The sequence below is a fragment of the Ornithorhynchus anatinus genome, chromosome 17 (assembly GCF_004115215.2).
Source record: "Ornithorhynchus anatinus isolate Pmale09 chromosome 17, mOrnAna1.pri.v4, whole genome shotgun sequence".
Classification (NCBI taxonomy): domain Eukaryota; kingdom Metazoa; phylum Chordata; class Mammalia; order Monotremata; family Ornithorhynchidae; genus Ornithorhynchus; species Ornithorhynchus anatinus.
This window is the reverse complement of record NC_041744.1, coordinates 33,673,952-33,689,886: the sequence shown is the minus strand read 5'-3', so window position 1 is coordinate 33,689,886 and position 15,935 is coordinate 33,673,952. Positions and strand designations below refer to the sequence as shown.

At 51.8% G+C, this 15,935-nt stretch overlaps 1 protein-coding gene across 2 annotated transcripts in view; it reads right to left on the bottom strand.

Moving 5' to 3' along the window:
- NXPE3 (neurexophilin and PC-esterase domain family member 3) overlaps nucleotides 1-14,303 on the bottom strand; it is a 29,130-nt gene extending 14,827 nt beyond the window's left edge. The window contains exons 1-3 of one of the 2 annotated variants that reach the window (XM_029082193.1): nucleotides 14,272-14,303; nucleotides 8,918-9,126; nucleotides 399-1,153 (exon numbers count right to left, since the gene is read on the bottom strand). In XM_029082193.1, coding sequence (XP_028938026.1) covers nucleotides 399-1,153; nucleotides 8,918-9,010 — 848 coding nt within the window. In that variant the 5' untranslated portion in view covers nucleotides 9,011-9,126; nucleotides 14,272-14,303. Of the gene's footprint in view, nucleotides 1-398; nucleotides 1,154-8,917; nucleotides 9,127-11,410; nucleotides 11,508-14,271 lie in introns of those variants that run through there. The other variant, XM_001518811.4, reaches the window with a different exon arrangement.
- Between the last annotated feature and the right edge of the window lie 1,632 nt (nucleotides 14,304-15,935).

Genomic DNA, 15,935 nt, shown 5'->3' with positions numbered 1-15,935 from the left:
GTTATTTTCCCTGTCGATACTGTTTTTTTCTCCTGATTAGGTTGAATGGGCACCGAAGAACCCCAGGAGACACTCTTACAGGAGAGAAACCTCCTGAATCTTGTATCTGTCCTGAGGCTAAGTGCTTCTAGTCTGCTCTGCGGTTACCCTGAAGAAACACGATATTCCATTAAAAAAAAAAATTACACCGCCCCCACAAAAATCTAAGCCCGCCCCCACTCTCTCAATCACCCTCGGTCGCGCCGTAACCGCTAGGGATGTGGATTGGCGACGGCAGGCGGAGAGGAATAGAAGCGGGAAGGCTCTTCTCGGGAGCGACAGGGGTGGGGAGATCCCACGGCCAGGGGAGGCTGGTTGACGGATGCGGTTTCCGAAGGGCCCTCCCGCAGCCCCCGTACCTTTTGAAGAAGACGCTCTCGGCGGCGGATAAGAGGCCCTTCTGATACCCCCCTTTGAAATGGTTGACGCGGCTGCCGCAGGAGAGTTTCTTCGGCCGGTAGCAGAACCAGGGCTCGCCGGTGTAGAGGTCCGTGAAGTTGCACGTGGGCAGGTTCCCCGGCAGACAGACGTTGCAGACGGTGGTCTCCGAAAGCATCCCCGAGCGGAAGAGGCTCTTGAAATACACCCTGTCCGGCTTCTCCTCCTGCAGCCGTCGAAGGACGGGGATGGCCTCGCTGGGGTGAACCAGGGACACGGAGACCGTCGCCTTGCCCGGCCACAGCAGCGTGAAGAAGGCCTTGTAGAAGCCGTTCTGGTAGTCCACCACCTTGCCCACCGCCCCGGCTTTCAGCGGCGGGGAGTGGATTTTCACCTGCAGGTAGTCCCCGCCGTACTTCTTAGGCTTCCCCTGGAAATCCTGGACGTGGATCAGCACCTCCAGGGTGTCGCCCACCTTGAAGGCCGCCCCGGAGTTCAAGATGACGAAGTAGCTGGACGACGGGTCAGTGCTCCTGGCCAAGGGGACCGGCTCTCTGGGAGAGTCCTGCCACTGCAGGGCCGCCAGTAAGGAGGCTTCTTCCGCCCGTTCCCTCCTCGACAACACCTGGCGCTCGTACCCGCAGTAGGACTTCCTGCCCGGTCCGGACTCTTGCACCCCAACGTCCTGCCCGCTGGCATCGAGGAAGAACGTTGAGTCTCCCTCATGGTCCAGGTGCTGGGGGAGGTAAACGCACAACAGGTACAAGTTTTACGGGCAGTCTTGGGACATCGACCGCTATTTAAGGGAGAAACCGTCAGTGAAAATGTGCTTTGTTTTTTTTAATCGCATTTGTTTAGCGCTTATTATGTGCCAGGCGCTGTTCTAAGCGCTAGGGTAGATAGAAGCTGATCAGCTTGGACACAGTCCCCGTCCCACATGGGGCTCACAATCTTAATCCCCATTTTACAGATGAGGTGACTGAGGCACAGAGAAGTGAAGTGATTTGCCCAAGGTCACACGGCAGACAAGTGGCGGGGCTGGGATTAGAACCCACGACCTCTGACTCCCAGGCCTGTGCTCTTGCTACTAGGTCATCCTGCTTTCCACGTAGACTATATATCGTAAGCTCATTATGGGCAGGGAATGTGTCTGCTAATTCTGTTGCCTCGTACTCTCCCAAACTCTTCACCTATTAGGCGCTCAATCAATATGATTGATTGATTGATGATGAAAAGGAGGCAGGGCACTTCAGTCTTGGTACAAGTCTGGCATGGGTCCAGATTAACTACAGGCCAGCTGAGGTCACTGGGATTTTTAACCCCGCCCAACCTGTCCGTTATGCAGAAGAACACATCCCCTCTGCCCCTCTCCTAAACACCCTGCCAAACAAATTACAGTTGATGCCCCAACACTCTCAAAATCCCCATCCAAAGTCAAACAGTCGTGAGCTGGTGGCACCAGCTTAATAATAATGTTGGTATTTGTTAAGCGCTTACTATGTGCCGAGCACTGTTCTAAGCGCTGGGGTAGACACAGGGGAATCAGGTTGTCCCACGTGGGGCTCACAGTCTTAATCCCCATTTTACAGATGAGGTAACTGAGGCACCGAGAAGTTAAGTGACTTGCCCAAAGTCACACAGCTGCCAAGTGGTAGAGCCGGGGTTCGAACCCATGACCTCTGACTCCAAAGCCCGTGCTCTTTCCAGTGAGCCACCAGCTTCCACAAAGAGTTCTAGGAACAATCAATCAATAATATTTACTGAGCGCTTACTATGTGCAAAATACAAGTCTGGCGATCCCCTCAGAGATAGTAAACGAAAAGCACGATCAGATGCAGGGAGAGAGTTCTACAAGGAAACATCCTCCTCTCCCTACCGTATAGAATAGTCCTTCAATCACTCAATCAACCAATCATATTTATTGAACCTGACGTGCACAGCACTGTACTAAACACTTGGGAGGGTACAGTAAAATGGAAACGGTAGATATGTTCCGTGCCCACAGGGAGCATACAGCTTGCAGGGGGAAAGGTTACACCACAAATATTATTACTAATTCCTGACATAAGACCCTGGGGCTAAAAACTACCTCTAAGGTCTCATCCTGTTCCTCCGATGACAGCTTCCCTGCGTGCTTATTCTTTTTCTCACCTGTCCTGATTCTCTATCCTATTTTCCTGTCCCCCAAAAGAGAGTGTTAAAAGTCTGCCAGTTCCTTCCTGTGTCTCTGTCCTCTTCTTCTTCCCTTCCTCCTTCCACTAAAGTCTCCCTCCTGCTTATGTGAGGATTTGCTTCTATATATAGAAATGATCCTCAACTTCCATATCGCAGGGGTTTCCAGAACTTTCCCAAAATAGCTGTGAGTCATCCTGTCAGAAACCTTCCCTGGCCTAACCTACCCTTCCTCACGTTCCCAAATCTCCTTCTCTCAAAGTAGTTAAGCAATCTGATGGCCTGCTGCCTTTTACTGCACATCTCTGTAATACTATTAATAATGATAATAACAATGTTAATAATTATGGTATTATGGGGCAAGCACTAGAGTAGACAGAATGCGATCAGGTTGGATATAGTCCCCGTCCCACACGGGACTCACGGTCCAAGTAGGAGGAAGAACAGGTATTTAAACCTCTTTTTACAGATGAGGGAACTGAAGCACTGAGGAGCAAAGAGACCTACCCAAGGTCACCCAGCAGGCAAGTGGCAGAGCTGGGAGTAGAACCCAGGTCCCCGACTCCGAGGCCCGTGCACTTTTCACTAGGCCGCACTGCTTTCTCACCCTATGCGATGCTTCTCCCTTTCAACTGCTACTCTTTCTAGCCTCTTGAGCAGAATTCCTGCATAGATTTTGTACACGGTAATAAACCGTAATCATATATTCTCTCCTTTCTCAACTGAAAGGGAAAAATGACTACACGGCAGATGGATTTTGCCATTTTACCCTCTCCACGATAGCCTTCTGAGGACACCTGCCGGCTCCTTAGCAGATTTCTTGTTGAGAACAACTTCTCCTCAAAGTTCTTCAGCGTCTCTACTTCCTCTCTGCGGTGCCTCCCTTGAACTCAATCGATCTCGAGAATTGCTCGATCGAGTTAAAGGACAGCCTCTGTCAAGTCACCGATACCCCGTGGCACCTTTTTCTCCTCTTCCTAAATCATTCCTTGGAAAATGCTCTTATTTCCTCCCAGATTCCCCATCTGTACCTGGCAATGCCAGTCTCATCCCCACCCTCTCCTCTCAAACAATCAACTATATTTATTGAGTGATGATAGTGTACCGAACTCTGGACTAAGCGTTTGGGACATTCCTCCTGGCTCATTTCATTACGCCCTGAGCCAAGCTTATAGACCACCCCAGCCCCTCTTGCTCGGAATTCTCCCCATCGCGGTTCCCTTCCCTTTGCTTCCTGTCTTTTCCTTACGTTCTTATAATTTTGAGCATCTCTTTCCTCAACAAAACAGGTTTGTTCCCTTCTCGGAAATGACTCACTTCATCCCTCCCTCTTCCTCACCATCCTTCTCTTGTTTTTCTCCAGACTCTCTCACCAGCTTGTGGCCTTCTGACATTTCAACAAAATCTCTTGCCCTTGAATCAATTCCCTCAGCTCCACTTCCTCCTTGGTCATGACTCCATCACCTTCCACTTGTACAAGGAATTTATTCACTAACACCTTAATCCTGTCACACATTTCCTTTACAGATCTCCATACCCAACCTATCTTTTTAATGGCTTTTGTTAAGCACTTACTATGTGTCAAGCACTGTTCTAAACTCTGGGCTAGATACAAGCTAATCAGGTTGGACACGGTCCCTGTCCCCTGTGGGGCTCACAGTCTTAATCACCGTTTTGCAGATGAGGTAACTGAAGCACAGAGAAGTTGGTGACTAACCCCTGGTCACACAGTAGACAGGTGGTGGAGCTGGGATTAGAACCCAGATCCTTCTGACGTCCAGGCCCGGGCTCTACCCACTAGACCACCCTGCTTCTTCACCCACGTTAGCCACCTTCAGGTAGAAAGACAACTGCAGAATTCCAGATCTTGGAGTAGATCTCTTTGCACTGGAAGTGTAGAGTAATGGATAGAGCAAGGGCCTGGGAGTCAGAAGGACCCAGGTTCTAATCCTGGCTCTGCCACTTGTCTGTTGTGTGGCCTTGGGCCAGTCACTTAACTTCTCTGTGCCCCACTTACCTCATCTGAATAATGGGGGTTAAGACTGTGAGCCCTAGTTGGGACAGGGACGGTGCCCACCCTGGTTACCTGTATCTACCCCAGCGATTAGTACAGCATTGGGCACATAGTGAGCGATTAACCAATGTCATAAACAAACGCCACGCTGACAGCGGAGCTAATACCATGAATACTACTGGTTGAAAAGTGTTATACTATCCTGAGAGACTCCAGGAAATAGCATCATTAGACACACATTACATATCATGCTATAACCCCAGTCAAATGGGTCCTAAATTCTCCTTTCAGTTGGTTCATCTTAGTTGAATTGCCAGTCCAACTAAACGGAGGAAAAGAAGACATGTTTCACCTTGAGGTTGTTTCCTGCCAAATTTAGCAACTCCAAACACACCGGTTCCCTAACCCCTCCACATAACCAATGCTATCGTGAGAGAAATTCGGCGGCCGGAGCTGAGTGATTTGGGCCACACCCGTCCTCGGTCCTTGCTGACTGTGAGCTATCGATAACTGCATCGGCCTTCTGCGGTCTGGCTTCTCCAAATTCAGCCCCAGTTATTTTCTCAGAATGTCCTACACAACTTCCCTCATTCTCTGACTTGTGCCATTCCACGCGGCATAATCACAGCGTTCGTTAAATCCCTCTGAGGCTGTAAACTCTCTGCGGGCAGGGAACGTGTCTACCAACTCTGTTGTGTTATACACTGTCCCAAGCGCTTAATACAGGACTCTGCACATAGTAAGCACTCAATAAATACCACTGATGGATTACTTCATTTTCTTTCCTTCTATTTCATTGTTCCTCTCCCCTCAGCCTTTCGTTCATCTCTTGTTTTTCACACTACCTCCCTCCACTTCTACCCCGTCACCTCTGTCTAAATTCCAGTACCTCTACCTACCTGCATGTCCTAGCCAAGAGGGAAAATTTGGGAAGCAGAAATGGGAGAGAGCAAGGGAACCTGCCACCCTTTGCTCTTCTCGTCAGTCGGTCAGTGGTATTCATTGAGCCCTTACTGTGTGCAGAGCTCTGTCCTAAGTGCCAGGAAGAGAATCGCTATTTTTCTAGTGCCCTCTTTTCTATTCCTCCTTCCTCCAATTCTCCCTCCCTCTTTTCCATGGTGTAGTGGATAGAGCCCGGGCCTGGGAATTAGAAGGTCACGGATTCTAATCCCAGCTCCATCACTTGCCTGCTGTGTGACCTGGGGCATGTCTCTTCACTTCTCTGGTCTCAGTGACCTCATCTGGAAAATGGAGATTGAGGCTATGAGCCCCAGGTGGGAAAGCCTACCTTGTATCTACGCCAGCACTGAGAACAGTGCTTGGCATAGGGTAAGCGCTTAAAAAATACCATAGTTATTAATATTATTTAACCCACCGCTTCAGTTGCTTCCTTTCTTTTTTCCTTCGACTTTCTTTCCTCAGGTCCACTTTCCCCTCCGCAGGCAGATACCAGGGAAAAACAGAAGTGGGTTCCAATCTGCCCCAGCTCCTCATCTTCCATTCTGCTCTGCGCAACTTCCATTGCTTCATTCCACTCTCCTCCTGGAACGTTTAGCCACTGACCTTCCTCCATCTCTCCAGCTCCACATCCCCCCCAACCCCACCCTCCTCCTCTGCCCAACTCGGGGTTTTCCTTCCAATGGGGAGGGGTGGAATTTTTTTCTTTATTGGCAGTTTCAGGTTTTAAAATGCAAGGAGAATCCAGAGAGGGTTAGCAGGCTGGAGGAAATAGGACCTTTCCTCAGAGGAAGACGAGGATGCAGACAAGGGCAGTTAAAATGCAGGAAGGAAGGCCAGGATTCCAACTGGGAGGAAGTGGTGTTTCCTAGCTAGGCTCAGGTGTAGAGGGATGTGAAGTCAACAGTTTAGGTCCATTTTTGAACATACTACCAGGAGTGTTAGATATCCAAAAACACTGAACTTTTCCTTTTTGACTGAGAGTCACCCCCAGCCCCAAAACCTCAAGAGATACTCATCATCGGCCTTACCATCTGGCTGAATCATGAAGGATTGGGGATCGAGTTTGCGAATCTAAAGGACAATAGCAGATCCGTTAGGGAAGAATCACTGACAAGATGATGTCTCTCGGGTCGCGTTAAGCAGTGGCGGTCAAGAGCAGCAGTGCGGACTGGTGGATAGAGCACGGGCCTGGGAGTCGGAAGAACTTAGGTTCCAATACCAGCTCTGCCACTTGTCTGCTGTGTGACCTGAGGCAGGTCACTTCATTTCTCTGGGTCTCAATTACCTCATTTGTAAAATGGGGATTATGACTGTGAGCCCCATATGGGACATGGACTGTATCCAACTTGATTATCTTCTATCTATCCCAGTGCTTAGTACAGTGTCTGGTACATAGTAAGCACTTAACAAACACCGTATTAAAAAAACAAAAAATAAAGGACCTGGGTTCTAATCCAGGCTCTGCCATGTGTCTGTTGTGTGATCTGAGGTAAGTCAGTTAACCGTCTCTGTGCTTCAGTTTCCTCATCTGTAAAATGGGGATTCACTGCCTGTTCTCTCTCCCCACTCTGGACATTGGACATGGCACATGGGACGTGGGATAGGGACTGTGTCCAAACGTGATTACCTTGTATCTACACCAGCTCTTAGTAAAGTGCCTGCCACATAGTAAGTACTTAACAAGTACCATTTTTTTTTAAAAAATAGTCTGGCTGTGGTAGGGGGGCGTCTCGAGACTTGATGAAAGTTCCCGGGATATCAATTTCACGAGCACTTGGAACACGTTTGGAGGAAATCAATCGAATCGATGACGGAGGAGCTGTTCTAGGTTGGTAGGGCTGCCCCGTTCCTGAAAAAACTCTGTGAGCTCAAAGATGCTCCAAAATATGGAAAACACTTCATGAAAACCAAAACCAGGTCAGACGTAGAGTGCCCTACTGGAAAGAGCATGGGCCTAGGAGTAGGAGAACCTGGGTTCTAATCCCGCCCCGGCCACTTGCCTGCTCAGTGAACTCAGGCAAGTCACTTCACTTCCTTACACCTCAGTTCCTTTATCTGTCAAATGGGGAATTCAATACTCATTCTCCCTCCTACCTACAAAGTGAGGCCCATGAAGGACGGGATGATCTTGTAGCGCTTAAAACAGTTCTTGACACATGGTAAACACTTAAATACAGTAACAATTACTTCATTATTAGAAGTGGAGAGACGCTTCCATTAGAAGCTGGAGAGAAGGGGACATCTGGATTGCCATGTGATTTCAGCTGCTGCTCCCATTCGCCTCAGCTAGAGTACAATCTGGTGCCCAGAGATTTCTCCCTGTTTGAGCCTTTCCCTCCCTCCCTTCTAATGTTCTTAAAAATGTGTAGTGCAAGTCCAGGAGGCATGCACTAACTTAAGAATCCTCAGGGAGAAGGCAGACGGGGTCCACAGAGGATTTATACCTTTTATTGTATTTACTGAGCACTTACTGTGTCCACAGCACTGTACTAAGCACTTGGGAGAGTACGATACAACAGAAACGGACACAATCCCTGCCCACAGAGAATTTACATGGCTCCCGCCTCTCCTCAGTCTCTCCTGATCCCCATCCCACCTCTTTTCAACTTCCCTCTTCTCCATCTGCCCGAGCCCATGGAACCCAGAACCCGGCATTCTTTTCTTTCGCCCCGGCTCAGTCAGCTTCCTGCTCCTCTGAGGCCCCTCGTCGGTGTGGAGAATCTCACAAAACGGGCTTGGCACCAAGGCATTTGCCATCGGTTCTAACCTAGCAGACATTCCGTGGGTCCTTCCTACCCCTCTCCTGGCTCTCTCCCCAGGGATCAGTCCCTGACACACACAAAAATGGACGTCCAAGCTTCTTTTCTGCACAAGCGAAGAGTTGGGGTTCAGGGTCCAGGTAAAAGCCAACGTGAAACTCCAGAAACAAGAAAGAGGGACTTGGGCCGAGACCAGGTGTAATGCAGCGAATGAGATGGGCACAGAAACCCAGCACCCAGTGGGATAATAAGGTAAATCAACAAGTCTCGGGAGGAGAATCCCCAAAGAGAAGCTGGACGTGCCACCGGGAAAGCCAGCCCTGAACAAATGAGGTAGAATGAATACCTGTCGATCCCAGGAAGGGAGATTTCCGACAAGACACCAATTAGGGAAGAAGGCAGAGGTGCTGCCGCTGACCACACCTCTGAGATGGTGGAAACAGGCAGAACCCACTCCTGGAAAGATGAAGGGACGATAGGATTCGGAGGCCGAGCGCCTGAAAGGACCAAGGGTGTAAAACAGACTCGGAGGTGACGAAATGGAACCGGAGACATCCTGCTGACCTTGTCTTGAGGTCCGGCGCGGGAAACTCACCTCTAGCTGAGTGATGTTGTGGACGAGGACCACGATGGTCAGCACTGCCAGGAACAAGCAGAAAAGCTGTGGTTTGCAGAAAGTAGCCCACATTGTCCACTCGTAGCTCGCTCACCCATGGCGGCCACGGAGCCTCCTACGCCCCGCAGGGGTCGACGGCATCGTTCCTCAGGACCCCAGATCGGCCTCCCGTTAACTTGGCTTCATCCCTGCAAGTACATGAGTCGGCTTTTGTAGAAGCTGGTCACATTGAAGAGAAAACGGCTTTAAACGTTTCTTCGGTTAACACACGGCCTCCCCTCCGGAAGGTCCTCAGAGAGGGGATGGAGTGAGAGAAAAATAAATCTACTCTCGAACGGTGCGGATGCACACGGCATCAGTGAATCCTGACTCTCTCTTTTCCTCTCTCCCCACCAGGCGCCCCCAAAGCCTCAGTCCAGCCCCTGGTAGAGAAGACGGCGCCACTGAACTGCAAGTGACCGGAAGTGGGCTCGACTTCATCTCCAGAAGGTCCGAACGCACATGGGCAGGATTCCCTCATCCTTACGGTCCTTGTTAAGCGCTTACTACGTGCCCAGCGCTGTTGTCGCCAGCGCTGAGGCAGATACAAGTTAATCAGTCCCCGTCTCACGCAGGGATCAGTCCCCGTCTCACGCAGGGCTCACGGTCTAAGAAAGAGGGAGGAGGACCGAACTGCCATTTTACAGATGAGGGAACTGAGACACAGAACAGACTTGGTCACACAGCAGACACGCGGCAGAGCCGGGTTTAGAACCCAGGTCCTCTGACTCGGTGCTCTTTCCACTAGGCCATACTGCTGTCCCCTCAGTAGCGCTGTGGCAACTGCACAGAAGGAATCTCTTCCCCCTTATTCATTCAATTGTATTTCCTGAGCACTTACTGGGTACAGAGCACTGTACTAAATGCTTGGAAAGTACAATTCAGCAATAAAGAGAGACAATCCCTGTCCAAGGATGAGCCCGGGACCCAATTACCGATAAATCAAGGCTCAAATCTGGCCCAGTGGAGCATCCTAGAGAGGGGGTGGGATAAAGCCCTGGATTTCCAGCCTAAGAAAGCACTCCTGAGGGGAAAGGGCCATACCCAAATGCCACACCTTCAAAAGAGCTATACTAGTAAGTCAGTAACTAACCGGTTACAGTGCTCTGCACATAGTAAGCGCTCAATAAATACTATTGAATCAATAACCCCGGCTCTGCCGCTTGTCTGCTATGTGACCTCGGGCAGATCACTTCACCTCTAGGTGCCTCAGTTACCTCATCTGTAAAATGGGGATTAAGACTGTGAGCCCCATGTGATTACCTTGTACCTGTCCCGGCACCTAAAACAGTGCCTGGCACATAGTGAGTGCCTAATAAATACCATTAAAAAAATGACAAATTTACAGGCAAACTTCTATACCAGGGCTTTGCAAAAATCTCTGTCCAAATTAGTCTCTGGAATAGGAACACTTTCAAAAAGGTCTTCTGGAGCCCTTTCAAAAAAAAAAAAATGTTGACAAATGCAAACCAGAGATGAGACACAGCTTTTAAGGGATGAAAATAAATAACGATTGTTCAAATGCACAAAGATGCCATGATTCCCCAGAGGAGTAAACAAGAGATGCTTCATGGGCATTTAATAGATAGAGTTACTTCACTAGGATTTTTTTTTTTTTTTTTGCGGTATTTGCTAGGATCGCCACATAGATTACGTTTCCATTACTGCGCTGAAAGGATTAGGCAGATTGCACTCAATTTTGGCCCCTAAACCGGGGATAAACATGTAGGGCTGGGGGAAGTTAAAGAGTTGATCCTTTTGAGAAAGTTCGGACACGACAAGGTCACCGGTCCAGACTTCCCCGGTGCCTGGAACCTCACCGACAGAATCATATAACCTGTGGAGGGACAGGGAGGAGATGAGTGTAAATTCTTCGCGGGCGGGGAACGTGTCTACCACCTCTGTTCTACTGTATTCTCCCAAGTGCTTAGCACAGAGTTCCGCACACAGTAAGCGCTCAAAAAATACTCGTGATGGATTGAGCACTCCACATGGGCTGGAGCCTCTCTCAAACTGGGAGCTCCACGGCCATCGAGTGCTTGGGCATTCAGAGATGCCCTTAAAAAGCCAGGAATGCTTGCTTTGTTGGCTGCCATTTATTGTTTTTCAAATTCCTGGTCACCCTTCTTCGAGTCTGCCCACGAGGCCCATCTGGGCCTGGTCTTGCCTTGAAGAGGTATTTATTGAACGCTTCCCGTGTGCGGAGCACTGTACTAGGCACTTGGGAGAGTTCGATCTAACAGTATAACGGACACATTCCCCGCTCACAACGAGCTCACAACTCACCTTCGGCTGCTGAGACAACCACGAGCAAAACGCCTCTGCTCCGGGGAATTGTGCTAATGAGGATCATAAAATGACTCTGGGGGCAAAGATGCTAGATAAATGCAAACGTGACGTTAACCGAATGATGACGGAGAAGTATTTGTGTACCTGTTCCCACCTACCACGATGAGACAGCATAACCGGGACAACACGCAGCAGCAGTTAACCCAGAGCAATCTAAAAATCATACCGATCTATGACCTTGAAAGGGAAAATGGAGAAGGGCAGAAGAGACAGGCTTACACGATGATAATAATAATAACGGCGATACTAACGATAGCTTACTACGTGCCAGGTAATAATGTTGGTATTTGTTAAGCGCTTACTATGTGCAGGGCACTGTTCTAAGCGCTGGGGGAGATACAGGGTAATCAGGTTGTCCCACGTGAGGCTCACAGTTAATCCCCATTTGACACATGAGGGAACCGAGGCACAGAGAAGTTAAGTGACTTGCCCGCAGTCACACAGCCGACAAGTGGCAGAGCGGGGAGTCGAACTCATGACCTCTGACTCCGAAGCCCAGGCTCTTTCCACCGAGCCACTCTGCTTCCCCATTCCCCATTCAGTACCGTACTGAACGCCGGGGTAGATCCAAGCGAATAAGGTTCCCCCACGGGGCTCACCGTCTGAGTAGGAGGGAGAGCGGGAGTCGAATCCTCGTCCTGCCGAAGAGGGAACTGAGGTGCAGAGGAGTGAAGTGACTCGCCCGGGGTCACCCGGGGCAGACACGTGGCAGGGCCGGGATTAGAACCCAGGTTGCCCCGACTGCCAGGCCCCTGCTTTCTTTCCACTAAGTCACGGTTCTTCAAGCCTCCAACCTCTCCCACCACCAAGTGGGAACCCAGTAGCGGGCCCGGACAGACCGGGGGGTAGGGAAAGGGGGAGGGGGGGGCGAGGCGGCTGGATCTTGGAGTGCGGCAGTCGGAGGACCAGGGTTCTAATCCCGGTTCCGCCACCTGTCTGCTGTGTGGCCTGGGGCAAGCCACCTCACTTCTCCGTGCCTCAGTGACCTCGTCTGTAAAACGGGGATGAAGACTGTGAGCCCCACGTGGGACGACTTGATCACCTTGCATCTACCCCAGCGCTTAGAACCTGAACAAATACCATCATTATTATTACTGAGGACCTGGGTTCCGATCCCGCCTCCACCACCTGTCTGCTGCGTGACCTTGGGCGAGTGACTTTCCTACCCTGGGCCTCAGTTCCCTCATCTGGAAAATGGAGATTCGGACCGTGCATCCCATGTGGGCCACGGACCGTGTCAATCCGATTAGCTTGTATCTACAGAGAAGCAGCGTGGCTCAGCGGAAGGAGCCCGGGCTTAGGAGTCAGAGGTCACGGGTTCTAATCCCGGCTCCGCCACCCGTCAGCTGTGTGACTTCGGGCAAGTCGCTTTGCTTCCCGGTGCCTCGGTCACCTCCTCCGTGAAATGGGGATGAAGACTGTGAGTCTCACGTGGGACAACCCGATCACCCTGTATCTACCCCGGCGCTCAGAAGGCTGCTCGGCACACAGTAAGCGCTTAACACATAGCAACATTCTTCTGATTATTACAGCGGCTCTTAGCATAGTGCCTGGCACCGAGTAAGCGCTTAACAAATACCATTAAAAACAAGAAGAAGGTGTGGGGGAAGGAGCCGGAGGGGGTGGAGGAGGAATTCCCGGGGAGGCAGGGGGAAGGTGGCCGTCGGGGTCGGAGGGAGGGAGGGAGGGAGGTGGGGGATGCGGCAGGGTGGAAAAGGAGGGCGGGATGCCGCCGGCCTTGCAGGTAGGGGCCTGAGCCAAGGAAATCGAGTCTTCTCCAAAGGCCTGGCAGGGCCCTTCCCTCTCCTCCTCCTCCTCCTCCTCCTCCTCCTCGCTGTGCAGCTGCAGTCTAGTGTGGATCCCAGGCTGGGACTGGGATCTGCCCACCCCTCAGCCCTGCCCCGCCCTGCCCTCTCCTTGTCCCTCTCCCTTTTCCTCTCCATCTCCTTCTCCCTTTTCCTCTCCTTCTCCTTCTCTCTTTTCCTCTCCTTCTCCCTCACCCTTTTCTTCTCCCTCTCCCTTTCCCTCTCCTTGTCCCTCTCCGTGCCCCCGTCCCTCGGCAGGCCTGCAGCAGCCCGGCCGGCGGCCAAGGCGGCGCCCCCACCTTCCCTCCCATCCCCCCCCCAGGCCGGCCGGGGGGAAAGGAGCCTGCGGGAAAAGCGGGAGCGGGATGGGAAGGGTGGAGGAGGACCAGGAGGACCAGGAGCAAGAGGATCAGGGGCAGGAGGATCAGGGGCAGGAGGAGGATCGGAGGAAAGAGGAGCAGGAGGATCAGGATGGGGGGGATGATGGGGAGGGGGACGAGGATGGGGAGAAGGATGATCAGGATGGGGAGGATGATGGGGAGCAGGAGGAGGAGGATCAGGATGGGGAGGAGGAGGAGGAGGAGGAGGAGGAGGAGGATGGGAAGGAGCAGGAGGAGGATGATCAGGATGGGGAGGATGACGGGGAGCAGGAGGAAGATCAGGAGGAAGGTGATCGGGAGCAGAAGGATGATGGGGAGCAGGAGGAGGATCGGGAGGAGGAGGAGGATGGGGAGGAGAAGGAGGATAATCAGGATGGGGAGGAGGAGGATGGGGAGGAGGAGGAGGATGGGGAGCAGGAGGACGATGAGCAGGATGGGGAGGAGGATGGGGAGCAGGAGGAGGAGCAGCAGGATGGGGAGGAGGATGATAAGGAGGATAGGAAGGATGATGGGGAAGAGGAGGAGGAGGAGGAGGATGGGGAGGAGGATGGGGAGGATGATGGGGAGCAGGAGGAGGCTGCCGCGGGTGGAGAGGAGGAGGCAGGACACGGGGGCAGCAGAGACGGGGGGGGGGGGGGCGCTGAGGTTGGAGATTGTGTGTGGGGGGAGGAGAAGGAGGGCAGAAGGGCCGAGGGGGTTTGAGGGTCTCCGGGGCGGTGAGGGAGGCCGCGGGGCCTCGGGGGGGACTCAGGCCTCTCACCGGCAGCGGCGGCAGCAGCGGCAGCGGCAGCCTCCTCCTCCTCCTCCTCCTCCTCCTCCTCCTCCTCCTCCTCCTCCTCCTCCTCTTCTTCCTCCTCTTCCTCCTCGGCCACCGCCCCCATCGCCGCCCGGCCCCGCCCCCTCCCCCTTCCGACCAATCGGGGCTCTGCCTCCGGCTCCGCCCCTCGCCCCGGCCCCGCCCCCTACCCTTCCCGACCAATCGGAGCTCGGCCCTCGGCGCCGAGCCGGAAGTGCCCCGGGCCGGTCCTGGGAGGGGGGCCACCGTTCAGTCAGCCGTTCCCTAGTATTGATGGGGCGCTTACTAGGTGCGGAGCGCTGCGCTGAGCGCTCGGAATGGACACCTCGGTCTCGTTCGGTCATTCGGGACTATTTATGGAGCGCTTACTATGTGCGGAGCGCTCGGAATGGACAGATCGGTGACGGATGGAGACGGTGCCTGCTCTTCATCATTCATTCATTCATTCATTCATTCATCCATCCATCCATTCCGTCACTCATTCATTCACTCAGTGGCCCCGTGGCGTGTCCGGAGCGCCAACGGCAAACGCAGCCCTGCCCTAAGCGCTGGGGCCGCAACGGCCTTACCGTTCATTCATTCATTCATTCATTCATTCATTCATTCATTCATTCATTCAATTGTATTTATTGAGCGCTTACTATGTGCAGAGCACCGGACTAAGCGCTTGGGATGAACAAGTCGGCAACAGATAGAGACGGTCCCTGCCGTCTGACGGGCTCACGGTCTGATCGGGGGAGACGGACAGGCAAGAACCATGGCGATAAATAGAGTCGAGGGGAAGAACGTCTCGTAAAAACCGATGGCGACTAAATAGAATCGAGGCGATGTACATTTCATTAACAAAATAAATAGGGTAATGAAAATATATACAGTTGAGCGGCGGAGTACAGTGCTGAGGGGATGGGAAGGGAGAGGGGGAGGAGCAGAGGGAAAGGGGGAAAATGAGGCTTTAGCTGCGGAGAGGTAAAGGGGGGATGGCAGAGGGAGTAGAAGGGGAAGAGGAGCTCAGTCTGGGAAGGCCTCTTGGAGGAGGTGAGTTTTAAGTAGGGTTTTACCGAGCGGCCAGACGCAGCGGGCCCGCCGCCGCCCAGCCCCCACCGAGAGGACCACGTCCCATCCCTTCCATCCTCACCGAATCACCACTAGAAAATGCCGTGCGGGTCGGTGCTGCGCCTGACCAAGGGATTTCTTACGCTACATGATCGAAATCAAAAGGAATAGAATCACACTTAGAAAATGGGGGGGGGGGGGTTGAGTTACATAAGGGATTTCTTACATTCCATGATCGAAATTAAAAAATACAGAGAATCACAATTATAAAATGGGGTGTGTGGGTGTGTGGTTTGAGTTACAAAGGGATTTCTTACGCTAAATGATCGAAATCAAAAAATACAGAGAATCACACTTAGAAAATGGGGTGTATGGGGGGGGTTTGAGTTACAAAGGGATTTCTTACGCTAAATGATTGAAATTAAAATATATATATAATCACAGTTATAAAATGGTGTGTGTGTGTGGTTTGAGTTACAAAGGTATTTCTCACGCTAAATGATCAAAATGAAAAAATATATATAATCACAATTATAACATGGCATGGGTGTGTGTGGTTTGAGTTACAAAGGTAT